Consider the following 13755-nt stretch of genomic DNA (forward strand, 5'->3'; position numbering starts at 1 on the left):
AAATGTTTTTATACATTTTTTTAATAACTTTAAATTTTATTTATATTTTTTTGAAACAAATGATAATTTCATTTTAAAAAAAATTAAGTCTCTTTGAATACAACAGTAGATAAACAAGAATCAAAGTAAAAGGAGATAGGAACGATCCGTATAAGTGGCGGATATAAAAATATTTTTTTAAGATGAACACATATGTATTAATAATATAAATTCTTCGTATAGAGCGGACACATAAAATTTTAAGGTGGGTATATTCGATAAAACATAAATTTAATATAAAAAATTCGAAATTTAAGATAAACACATGCTTACTTTAAATTATATATAGATTTACCACCTATCCGTCTCACGTGAAATTTTATTGTTCGATAATAATATAGATCTTTATATGCTTAAATATTAGATAAATTAAGATTTGTCTTCCTAAATTTTAAATTTAAATATTTAACGAAATTTATATTTCATTAATTTAACACTGTTGATGTTTAATCTTGATTCTGTCAGCTTGTTGTAGACTATCCTTAGAGATCTTTGCTGGCTGTTGTGACCTTTGAAGAATCGTGTTGGTTACTTTAAAGAGGCTTAGCAAGCACTAGTAGCACACTTAATTTGCATACCTCTTGATGCATCAATTATATTTAAATTAAATCGGATCATAATTTTTAATGAGAAATCAAATCATTTTTTATAGTAAAAATTTAAGTTTTTATTTTAAAGAATATTAAACTCTTTTATCACTTATCACAATAAATAAATATTCGTCCAATTAAAAGAAGATAAAAAAGAAACTTACTTCTCGAAATGTTTTCTTTGTTAAAGTGGGTTGAAATCATTAGATCGAGTAGCATGCTTAAATCTCACATCTTAGGAGTTTGTATATATATTAATCAATTAATTTAATTTAAATACCGTTCGAGATGAATATGGATCAATTAGGTTACATCGGACCAGATTTTAATGGACTTGAATCTAATTATGACATTCTACTCATCTATCTATCACCGACTTAAAATTTGATTGGTTTTTCGAGTAAAAATTTGCATCCGACTAGACATAGATATATAGATATATTATATTTTTATTAAATAAAATAATGACCTAACTAAAAAAATATTGAGAGAAAAATATTATTAAAATTATTTCTAAATTTATAAAAGATTCGGACCGAATTAAGTAGGGGGTTTTCACTCTAAACTCAAATTTATTTATTTTTTTAAATTTCTCAACCTTATAAATTCAAATCGAGTCAAAACTGATGGAATTGGTGTCTAATTTTTATACTTAAATATTATAAAAAATATTATAAAATGAAACTCTCAATAATATATTTTATTTACATTATCAAAATATAAAATTTTATTTTATATTTTACTGTATGAACCGATAATTAAAAGTTTTAATTTGTACATGTGTGAATTTATTCATTTAGTAAACCCCACCGAATTAATCATACAAGTGGGCCCAAACTAAAATATATATATATTGTACATTTCACAATTCCTTATAAATTACACATGAAAATTGCCACTAATTTCCACCCCAAATTCCCTTTGGACCAACCCCCCACTACCATAAATTACAAGGGGAACTCCACCATACTTTGCATCAAACATCACGAGTCCATACACACACAAAGCTCACCTACACTCAAACACAAACCGGAATAGAAGAATGAAGACACCATACACGGCAGTGTTCGCGGCGGCCGCAGTGGTGGTGCTCCTACTGCTGACCGAAGCGGAGCTGTCGAGGGCGGCGACATGCAACCCGGCGCAGCTAAGCCCTTGCGTGAGTGCCATAACATCATCATCTCCACCGTCCAAGCTGTGCTGCACCAAGATCAAGGAACAGAAGCCTTGCCTCTGCCAATACCTTAGGAACCCCAACCTTAAGAAATTCGTCAACACACCAAATGCCAGGAAAGTTGCCTCCACCTGTGGGACTCCCTACCCAAAGTGCTGAAAAACCTTTAGTTTTCACCTCTCTGCACAATATGAATGTGAAGAGAGGGAAAGTGGTTTTATTATAGCTGTGGTGTGGGATTATCTTTGTTTTGATGTCTGTAGTAAGAGCACTAAGTTTATATAGCCTCTGTCATTGTCACATTTCACCACTTTGTTTACTGTTTCCGTGTGATCTATCTGAGATATTCTACCAGTTGTTGCAGAAGTAATCTTATTTAATGGAAATCAGTGTTGGATTATTACTCTCTTTTTTTTAAAGATCCTATTGACATTTGATAAAAATCAGATAGGTATCAAATCGGTTAGACCAGGGAAGAACTGAATGGGGCGGTTGGAGGCAATCCTCCAACCATTTGCACAACTTTTGATTTTATCCCACCAAATCAACCGAGTTAACCAACAATTCTAGGTTCAAAATCCGATTCGTTTCTGACAACTATGCATATAATAACATGATCTTAAGTTGTTCAGTGCGTACAAGTCTTTCAAAGTTTTGTTCCAGATTGGAATGACAAGAAACAGTGTCAACATTTTGAAAGAGTTATGAGTATCAAAAAAGACAATTTTAGATTATGCTCTTACCACATGGTCTGATGGATCGACCGGGTCGTGACACTTTCTATGTTGCAATGGACCTTAACAAAAACAGAGCCAAGAACCAGCATAACATTTCTGATGGAATGGAAGGGGAAAGGACAAAGATTTCACCAAATGAACCAAAATTCCTTTGTTGAAACATGAAGAGTACAAAGAATAACTCAAACAATACACAACGACAGAGTGCTCGAAATGCCAGGCACCATAATGGATGAAAATGAAGTAGAACATTGGAGAAAGGACTCCAAAATTCATTCACATTTACATAAAGGAGAAAAGTAATTACAAACAAAAAAGAGTTTGTCTTATAAATTAAGAAGGTTTGAAATTTGATTCCACCCTACCATCCAGGGCTTCTTATCAGCTGGTAACGCAAAATTGAGCTCAAACATCTCCTTTGATAAGTTGTCACTTTCACAAAACCCTACAAGCTTTGCCACTATCTGAGCACTCTCCTCTATGTGTTTGGGATCATGAGGATCCGTCCATAGCTTGTTTATGAACTGAAGCCTTCTCTGCTTTCCATCCAGTGGTACGTTCCATTTAATGTACAATGCGTCTCTCTCATCGAAACTCAAACGTGTCGTCAATCTCTTTGCGAGAAATTCCCTTTCACGCTTCAGCACCCTGATACTGTAAGAAAACAGACAAAATCCAAGCAGAGTAAGATAACGTAATCGACTGGAAGCAACAAGAGATGTGCATGCTGACATAAGAGAATGAATGAGAGAACCTTGATGATAATGACACTGTGGGCTCATCTCCTGTTACTGCTGGGCTTGCATTTCCAAGTTCAGCAAAATGCTGCTGCAGCCAATTTAAGCGCCTAAGCTCCACTTCCATGTATATTTGGTCGGCAGGATCCCCCTTGAATAACAGATAAAACTGTGTCCTATGGATGATGGAGACATAGCAGACATCCCATAACTCAATGATCTGCTGCCTTTGCTCCCTGAATGTTACATGCCATGCAACTTGGGGTTCCTCTGGTTCAATTGCACTCTCATCATCATCCACATTGTATCCGGATGCTTCATTTGCTTCCAGCTCAAGCACCTAAAAGCAAGTAAAAAACTAAATAAATTCACTATAAATGGAAGAAAAAAATGGAAGTTAAATCATTTAGTAAGAGCAAAGGCAATTATTTTACCTGACAAACAAGAAGCTGCTTCTGGTATTGCAGTTTAGCAACACGCTCTTTCAATTCTGTTACATATGCTTGTATACTTCGTACATTCTCTTCAGCTGCATTTTGAAACATCTTCTGCATTTTCTTCATGTTGACTGAACTTGAACGTCTATATCCTGGTGTGCCAGATGAGACATCTCCACCCTCTTCACTCTTCACAGGTGTTCCTTTCTTGGACTCAGCGTTAATCTCTTTCAAGACTACATCTTCTGGAGGTTTATTTTCTTCATTCTCAGGCTCCACAACTTGCTGAGTTGTTGATAGAGGTAAGCATGGAGACTTTAGAAAATTTTGCCGGTTTGCAACATGACTAGAAGTTAAAGGAAGCAGCTTCTTCTTTTTAGACTGATTCTTAGTTTTGGGGGTTGCTTCACAGTTGGATTCTTGATTACTTGGAAGAGACATCACCAGTTTGTCTATCGACTTCTGAACATTCTCTAATTGCTCCTCGAGGTTAGCTATTGTACTACCTTGTGAATGAAGTCTTGTAATCTCTTCCTTGAGATTAGCACCAACACTTTTGTTAGGAGCTATAGCAGTTCCAACTTCAACCTCCTTAGGGATTGACCGGACAGATTGCATCTCCCTTATTTCTGCCTGAAGCTTGGCAATTGTCTCAGCTGCATCTTGATTGCCTAGTCTATGACAAGCCACTTCTTTCTGAAGTACTTCTAAAGCACGATTTGCTTCCTCTCCTAGCTGCTCTTGGAGGTGTTCAAGTTTACGAATTTCATGCATAAGTGTGAATGGAGCAGTTGATGATTGTCTCATAGACTGCCTTAACAACATAGTTTTTCTTGTCTTATCATTACGGCCTAGATCCTTCTCATCAAGTTTTGGAGATAGCACATCAGAGTATGAAAGGCACTTCTTCACAGATGGATTTGATGATTCAAATGGATTAGAAATCTGAAAATAAACACATAAAAGAAAATCGAACTTAGTCTAAATATTAAGAGAATGGAACATGGAAGAGATAAGAAGCAATAGTGAGGGAACCTGCTGATCTTCTTGAAGTTTTTTGCGTAACTCATCCACCTGGGACTGTGCCAGATCTCTTTGGCGCTTTAGTTCTTCAATCTCCATTTCCATCTATAAAGCAAAAACAAGAAATGTAATTACTTATGCTTCAATATAAAGTATGAAACAAATTGACTCAAGATGAAGTCGATCTCGAATAGCTTATTCGAAATGTCATTACTTGTTGTATTTTCAAATCTTTCTCCCTTGAAGGATCAGGGGTGCGAAGCTCAGCTTCCAGTCTGGCTACTTCTTTCTGCAGATGCTTGACAAGTTGCTTATTCGAAACAACCTAACAAGGTTTGCAGAAAAAAATAATGTCAGTTCATATGGAAATCCTTGTCAATCTCGTATGGCAGGAATGAAAAAAATAAGTACCATATTCACTTGTGCATTATTTGTCACTTCCTTAGCCCGGGTAGCGAAGAAGAGAGTATTACGAGATTGTTCAAAGTGACTTAGAGCTGGACTTAAAGTACATATAATGGCAGTACGTGCATTTCCACCTAGTGAGTGCTGCAATATTCGAGTAAGCTTTGAATCCCTATATGGTATATGACCACTTCTTTTTCCAACACTGCAAAGAGATATCAGTCAGTCATGAACAAAATGATAATAGAACTTAAAATAAGTGTTGATGTAGCCGATACCAAATGCTAAAATATGTATTGATTTTAAGTTCATTTCATTATTTTCTGCCACTTCATTATATTTGAAGTTGATCAGAACAAGTATGCTAATATAGACTCTGACCTGAGTTTTCTGATTACAGATGTCAGAGTCATCAAACTAAGGTTAATATGACAGCCTTCCCTGAGCCTTGCACCATCAGCATTTGTTTGTGAAGCTCTTTCACTTCCAGCTAGATCCACAAAGTTCTGCACGTGTGGTCCCAACATATTGTCATCAAAACAGTAATTCATACATCATTTTTGGTTATATTTGGATAAGACTTGGTGATGTTGCCTTGACCAGGAATCTAGCAACTAGTAAAGAAAATGTGTACAGATCATAGAAGGGATAAGATCATTCTTACCAGGCTTGCAACAAATGATCTCACACAATCAGAATTTTCACGCAGAGTACTCTCAATTGTCTACATTGTTAGCCACACAAATCTATGAATTAGCTTCCATTAGGAATGAAGTATGCTAAAAAACCAACAGAAATCCTAATTCATACCAGCCTTATTATTTGGTGTGACCTTGAGCTACAATCATTTAGGGCAGTTTCTCCAACTTGTCTTTGAGCTACAAATTCCAGCAAAAGAAAAATTAGATTCACATTTAAGAAAGGGAAAAAGTCTGCTACTAACTCAAAGTAATTAATTCATTAATTACCTTCACAAATGCTTATTAGATGCCTTAGATGCTTATCATTGCTGGCTGTTTCTTCCACCAACTTCTCAACCATGGTACCTTTCTGCAAGCCGAGATTAATCAGACAACAAATTAGTTATTGACAGGAGGAGGATTGAAAGCATAGGTATTTAGGTACAGCCATTACCTCTGGATCATCTAGAAGCTTGAGATTGCGGCCAGATTCAGAATTTAACAGGTCCCGAACATTCTCATTATAAATTTCTAATCCCGAAATTTTAATGGTGAAATCTCTCTCTGGTGTCTGCAACAATTTCAAATAGAGAACAAAACATTTAAGAAGCGCACCCAACTACTTGTACAAAATTCAAATTCCAAACCAAACAATGGGCAACAAGAAAAAAATAGTTAAGTAGGCTTCAACGGAAGCTGAGTCTCACATTCATTATATGCTGGTAGATGTCATTGACAGCCTTCTCTGTTATTCCTCTCATTGTGTATGTCTTCCCACTGCTGGTTTGGCCATACGCAAATATAGTAGCTGTGCCAGGAATTACATAATTTCATGTATTCAATAAAGGGAACAAACAATTAATAAACAGACATTAAAATAGTAATAGCTAGAAAAGATAACACAACGAAATACCATTTATGCCTCCCAAAGCAGACAAAGCAACATTCTTCACTCCTTCATACACCGTTTCATTTACACATGAAGGTCCAAACACTTTATCTGAGCAAACAAAATAAAAGAACCCCAAACATCAAATTTCCATGAAACTTAAAGCCAACACGCAAGTAGCATGCAGTTAAAAGTTACCAAATGTGAAAGAAGATGGTTGAGCGGTGCGTTCTTGAGAAGGATGCTTAGAAACAATGGTGTGATCATCGACACACTCCCATGCTACTTGATCTTTGGCCAGTTGCTCCCTTTTACTTAAAGGCCTTAACCTTACAGTAACAATGATCTTCTCTTCCTTTGGTTTTGGCCTCCAGGTGTTGTTACTGGTGTTTTGTCTATCTTATTGCCTGGGGTTCCTGGAGTTCTAGCTGTCATCTTCTCCATAGTTCCTTTCTGTCTTTCAGATTTGAAAACCACCAAAAGTTTTGCAGCCAGAACCCTCTCCCAGACAAATCAAATCCAGCTGCTTAAATATGGTCCGCTAAATTACGAACCGGAAATGGGAACAGTCAGTAAAAATATAAACAAATAATTACCAAATTTACAATCTAAGAAAGTATGACTAAAGCAGAGAACATTTGGAAACAAATAGAAAACCTAAATTCCGAAAATATTAGAATTTAATGAAGCTGAAAATCAATGTCGCTTTGAAATATCTCAAATCCTACACGGTTTATAAAAATCAGCTGGAAAAAGTAAGCAAAATATAAAATAATACGAAATTAAAGAGGCGGAAATGCCAACATTGCTATATAAAGAACTTTCATTAGTATTACTAAATTAGAAACAAAATTTGAGCGAATCGCACACTTTATAGCATCGAAGTTTCTTTCTAATCATCTAAAAAATGAAGCCTTTCTTCAGAGATAAAATTAATCCAGTTTATAACTGGATATCAAAGAAATTCCTTGGAAGGAAAGTTCAGTTCTTTCAATTATCTTCCATTTCCAACTCGAAATTACCAAATCAAAAACCAGAAGAAGAAAAGCAAAATTAGACTACACTTACTCAAATCTTCTGGATCAAATCCAAGATGAAGTGAGACTTGCAAACACTGAGGGGGAGCGTACGAAGAGAAAGAGAGAGTTTTGTATTTAGAGAAGAGAAGGATGAAGCTTTTGTCTTTAATGGGAAGAAACAAGCAAAAATCCCTTGAAGAAAGAGATTTGAAATTTAGGTCTCCAACGGTTAGATTCATTTTCTCGTCATTTCTTTACGATTTTGTCTTTATTTCTCGCGAACTTGTCGATTTTTATTTATATATCGTTATATGATTGGTTCTATAGACATATGAAAGCGGGACCCAGTTTCAAGTTTTATTAACGGCTTTTTTATTTATAATTGTAATCAATTTAATGATTAAACTAATTTTACTAAACAGACCCTCTAAGATTTCAAAATTACATGGTTAACTCGGTACTTAATTTTTATTTTATGAAAATAATCCCTATAATTACGAAGAATTAGATTCGGATCCAACTCTTAAACTCTTACAAATTGGACAAGATTCTGATTAAACCTTTTTATCTTTGTATAATGATAAATTTAACTTTTAATGTTTATATTTTTTTGGTTTATATTTTTTCGGTAAATTTAATCTTTATTATTTATGAGTTAAATCTAATCATCGAATTGATATAATTTTAGTAAAAAAAATAATGGTTAAACCGTTAAATTTTTACAATACAAACATGACAATCCATAAGTCTCAACAATTTATGTCATCTAACACTAATTTATAATAAATTAATTTATGATATATTTTTAATAATTTTAAAATTATTTGCTGAACTATAACACCGTAAACTGACTTGAAATATCGATGGGCCAGCGGATGCACATTGAAGCCAACGTAGCAACCAATGAATTGAAACTTCAAAGTAGTTTATTTAAATCGAAGAAATATCATATGTCAGATAAAATTAAAATATAAATATGAACATAAATAATTTATACAAAATTGGAACTCCAAAATTAAACAGTATGAAAATAAGTACGAAGTATAAATCAAGAATTCACATATTGAATCATATGAGAAGGTTCCTACGATGAAACATGCCCACCAAAGAGAGAAAAAGGTATGTACATGCCCACCAAAGAGAGAAAAAGGTATGTACTTTGAATCAAATATCTGTTGAAACTCCTTTAAAGATGTCAATGTTAGAGCTTACAATTCAAAAACCAATGACATGTGCATAGAAAAAATAATTTCGAACTAAGATTTAATAAGCACAATAATACACACTACTCTGGTGTTACTATATGAAGCAACTAACACAATCGAATTAAGCATAATAGTAACACAGTGCATTTAAGATATTTAATACATAATTATAGAGGAGCGTATCACAAATCATGACGTGTAGTCATATACATGTATTCAAGAGTGGACAATTCGGATGATAACCACACCACTAAGACTAAATAACAACCCGTATATAGATTGTTAGTATTGTAGAGCAAAGCCTGTCTGCATAGGCGCCGAGACTGTAAAATATAGATTTTTAGCACTAGATCAACCACAATGTACCATGGACTCTATTCGTTGCACTGAGTCGGTAAAGCCCGGATTTTCGAATGAATAATGAAACAATGATGCTATGATTTCCACATCTAAGACTAGTATATGCAGAGCATGAAGATGATATTACAAAGACACGCACACATATATCAATCAAAGATAAGCATGCACAAAGATATTAGATATCTATCCCGGGACCTAGTAACACTGAATGAAAAGAATAGCTCAAAGCAAAACCATACCTACACTTGAAACACACAAGGCTTTTCAAATCAAGACTGGAGGGCCAGAATGTTTCAAAATTGAATTTCGAAATGTGTAACATCCAAATACAATCCCAGTGTTCAAATTTCAATGAACCACAAACCCCAGATAAAAACAGAAGGTATAAATTTACAGCAGAGCTAACCTTGAGGACACAAGAAGGCAAAATACAAGGAATGATTTATCAGCCAATTTCTCTTAAGCAGTTTCTAACAAAAAAATTTAGTGCCATAAAAGGAAATCAGGAATCACTGACGTTTGTGTAGGAACTTTCAAAGGCTCCTCGGCTCTTTGTCGTGATTTATGCCTACCACTACTGTTCCTTTTTTCTTTCTGAACAATGTCTTTTCTTTCCTCGTCATTTTTCTTCCTTGGACTTCTATGTCTTCTCTCTTTACCTTGACTATGGTCTTTCTCCTTCTTGAACTAGAATTTCCATCGCCAACTGCACTTTCTTTTGATTCCACACGAGGATCTGTATGTTGTTTTTCCTTTCCTTTTCTCTTGCTAGAATTAGAAAGGTTGCTTTGAGATGAAGTGGGTGGAATATCTTCACTACCAAAAAGAACATCACGAACAGCACCTAAGAGTGAATTATCTCTAGGATCAGGCTGCTTCATTGCAACAGGTTTCTCATTCACTTCATCCAATTTCAACACCACAGGCCTAGGCTTGCTGTGGTCGGTTTTCTCTTGGGAACAAGTGATTCCGCTGTGAGTTTAACAAGATCATCAGCATTATCATTGATATCACCCTGTACCGTAGGGTCATTGGCAGGAGGATAATCATTTGAAATTATCTCACTCTTTCCTGAAGGAAGATAATACAATCCATGGCGCTTACGATGCACAGCTAACAGCGAAGTGGACTCATGTGGTTGTTCAGAGTCTTCATTAATCTGGAGGCTAGAGAAAGACAACCCATCCTTCTCCTCATTAGGATTTCCAAAAGAAAATGAATTTGATGAAGATGGTTCAATATCACCACATATCATTTCCAAGTCACTGAGGTTCTCCTTTAGCATTAGCCCATATGGTACAGAAACATTCACCTGTGCACTTAAAGAAACAGATCCGAGCTCCTTGGAAAAGGCATAATGCATCAGTTTGATGATTTTGGAAGTTTCCACTCCTTTTCCCTCTGAATCCTTTTTCTCTTGAATCGAAGAATTCAGAACTTCTGGTTTTGTCAAATCAACAAAACCAAGCAAATTTTGTGCTCTCTTGTACTTCCACATCATGGCTTCCTAATAGAGGGCCCAAAGCTAACTCAACTAGATTCAATAGGTTTACAATGGACTCCTTGATGAGAGGAGCAGAAACATGTGTCTGGCCATGTACAACAGTCGCATCTGCACCATTTTCAACAGAAAAATCGTCAAATGATTCATAGGACGCATATGCTGAAACTCCAGCAGGCAAATTATCCAGAGATGCAGAGGGAGCAATACTTTCCCCTCGCATAAAGCAAGTATGCAGGCAAAAAACCAACACTTTAAAGGCAGACTGAATGTAAATTGCCCTTATAGATGATGGCAACAAACTTGTGCGAGGCTGTAATAGTGCTTCCATAAGTTCTAATGGGTTCCTGGAAAAGTCAACATATTCTCCAGATGCCCAAGTGGCAGCAGATAATACACCATGCAAGAATGAATTTCCAAGTAAGGCGGGATCAATCAGCAAATCACGAGCAATACGAACAAGTTCAGGCCTAACATCCTTGACCCTCAGACCAATATCAATTAGCTGGTTTTCAATTTCATCTCCCATCTGGCAATGTGGGATTCTAGACATCTCACCAAGAAGTGATACATACCAATCGAAGTCAACAATAATCTCATAAAGATTCCTCGAACAAGTTGACAGAATAGAACCAAGAATCTCATTACAAAACACAGGATCAGATTTAAGTGCATAATTGACAAAACCCGGGACATTTCAGACACATTATGTTCAGATACCATTGCCATAACAAGACGCAACAATTCAATCTTTATATTAGGATCTGCATCACTCAATGACTTAATTACAACTTCTTTATTCTCCGACACCGCCCACAAGTGCTTTTCAGCTACAATCCTAAGAGCCTGCAATCCGAGGTACTTAAGATTTGGATCCTCGTCCACCAAAAACTCACGAACCTTTCCAACCGCAAACCTCACAGAAGATTCATACTCACTTAAACTAGAACCACAGTCCTAATGCACTCGAACAATAATGACTTCGCCCCAGTATTCCTCATAAGATCACAAATCGGCTCAACAACCCGTTTTGCTAACCTCGGTTCAAGAGGAGCCAACTTAGAAAAAATCTTCAAGACCTTAATTGAAACCCAATTGCTTTTTGAATCAACCAGAATCTTATAAAACTCGGGTGCCAAAGGAAGATACGATCTGGGATCTTTACAAACAAGTTCAGAAAACACCCCAACAACCGCTGACAAAATCTGAGGATCAGAATTCTCTAAATTCTCAACTAAACACTTAAAACACACCCTAACGGAATCTGGGTATTTCTCAAAAACCCTTAAAACTACATCTATGGCCCTTTTCCGAACATAAAGCTTATTACTAGACAGTAAAGTGAAAAGTTCCGGAGTCAAATCTCTAGCGAGATCAACATTAGCGATTCTAGACAAGCATTGAAGAGATAGTCTTACTACGAACTCATTGGTACTGTTAAGATCCTTACGCAGATGATTGGTTATGAGGAGAAGAACGGGAGTGGAATCATGGAAGGAAAGTGAAATAGCGTGGTAAGCAATCTTCTTGTGGGAGAAACGAGGGGAAGAGAGGACTTCCAAGGCAGGGAAAGCGGCGAAGGACATGTCGTGGAAGTGGAGATTGGAGAGATAGGAGACCTTGAGGAGAGCTGTGGATTTGGTGGAGAGGTCAGTTGATTTGATTTCGTTGCGGATTTCTTCGAGGGATTTGGAGATGAAAGCTTGCTCGCCGATCAGTTGTTGTCTTAGGCCTTTGATTAGGTCCTCTAAACTGCGTTGGAACAGGGAATCCATGAGTGATGGACCTGACATTGCGAATTGGGAGGGGGTGTTTGATGGAATATTATTATTGCATTGGAATTTGGGAGGTTTTTGGAATTGAATTTCTCAGCCAATTTTAGGGTCGGAGAACGAAAGGAAATGCCCTTCTCTTTTTCTTTTTTATTACTACTTTAATGAGAGAAACGACGGATGATCATGGTTTTCTCGTGTGCATTTGATCCAAACCCCATATGCCATCGTCCGATTGAATCGTTAAACCGAAATGAACTTTTAAATTTATATATTATCCTAATTTTATTTTAATTATTTTTTGATAACATCTTTGATATTTGGTTCATGATATAAAAAAACTATGAGAATACATTTTTCAATCTAGTTTTATACCTTCACTACATTAATATTTGAATTCCTAATTTTTATTTAAAAGATTAATCACCTCATTGTTTAAGGGGTTATTGTTATTCTTACAGTATCAGTAGGAATGTAAATAAATCGAGTTTGAACGAACAATGTTATGTTCATGTTCGTTTATTTATCTTTTAAGGTGTTCATGTTCATTTAAATTTTTAATATTATGTTCGTGTTCGTTTATTTATTGTTCGTGAACGTATTCATTTAATGTTTGCGAACATGTTCTTTTATATGTTCACGAATATGTTCATTTAGTGTTCATGAACATGTTCTTTTTAGAGTCATTTAACATTTGTCTAGTGTTCATTTAGTATTTGTTTATTGTTTATTTATTGTTCGTTTATATATTCAATTTTTAGTTTTACCCTTTCATTTGCAAGCTAATGAAAAATGATAAAATTACACCATTGGTGCTTAAACTCCTTAAAATCCACAACTTAAATTTCAACTTTTATCATGTGTTCAATTTATTCTCTATCTTTACTGATATTTAAAATGTAAAAAAATAAAGGAAAAGGAGAATCGGGTAAACAAGCTTGTTCATGAACATAAATGAACGAGTTGATAAAATAGTCATAAACGAACTTGTTCGTGAACATAAACAAATCGAACATGCATTGTTTGTGTTCATTCGTTTATTAAATGAACATAAAATTTTTTGTTCATGCTCGTTTATTTAGCTTAACGAACAAATATAAACAAATGTTATACAAAAAATTCACAAACAGTTCATCGAACGCTTGTTCATTTACACCTCTAGGTATCCGATTCGAGAATATCATTTA

The 13755-nt window shown here is 35.3% G+C and overlaps 2 protein-coding genes and 1 pseudogene across 3 annotated transcripts; 1 reads left to right on the top strand and 2 right to left on the bottom strand.

The window, feature by feature from the left end:
- Nucleotides 1–1580: 1580 nt before the first annotated feature.
- LOC120181917 (non-specific lipid-transfer protein 2-like) lies at nt 1581–9423 on the top strand. 2 transcript variants are annotated; one of them, XR_005521792.1, is made up of 2 exons: nt 1581–2014; nt 9413–9423. XR_005521792.1 is itself a non-coding variant. In XM_039186944.1 (1 exon), exon 1 carries the CDS (start codon nt 1672–1674, stop codon nt 1960–1962), a length of 291 nt encoding a protein of 96 aa, XP_039042875.1. In that variant the 5' UTR covers nt 1584–1671; the 3' UTR covers nt 1963–2210. The 2 variants fall into 2 exon arrangements, 1 of the variants encoding a protein (XP_039042875.1); XM_039186944.1 differs by lacking the exon at nt 9413–9423 and having other exon boundaries at nt 1584–2210.
- Nucleotides 2843–7212, bottom strand: LOC120181915 (kinesin-like protein NACK1). The gene is given in 15 exon segments (XM_039186943.1): nt 2843–3194; nt 3295–3617; nt 3712–4659; nt 4750–4842; nt 4952–5062; nt 5149–5347; nt 5524–5648; nt 5807–5866; nt 5953–6020; nt 6111–6192; nt 6277–6393; nt 6530–6630; nt 6736–6822; nt 6910–7077; nt 7080–7212. Coding segments are annotated over 15 exon segments (2886 nt in total). The 5' UTR covers nt 7156–7212; the 3' UTR covers nt 2843–2866.
- A 133-nt stretch (nt 9424–9556) lies between the features above and the next one.
- Nucleotides 9557–12655, bottom strand: LOC120181916 (annotated as a pseudogene).
- Between the last annotated feature and the right edge of the window lie 1100 nt (nt 12656–13755).

Source organism: Hibiscus syriacus, unplaced genomic scaffold, assembly GCF_006381635.1.
Source record: "Hibiscus syriacus cultivar Baekdansim isolate YM2019G1 unplaced genomic scaffold, ASM638163v2 tig00112609_pilon, whole genome shotgun sequence".
In the NCBI taxonomy this organism is placed as follows: Eukaryota; Viridiplantae; Streptophyta; class Magnoliopsida; order Malvales; family Malvaceae; genus Hibiscus; species Hibiscus syriacus.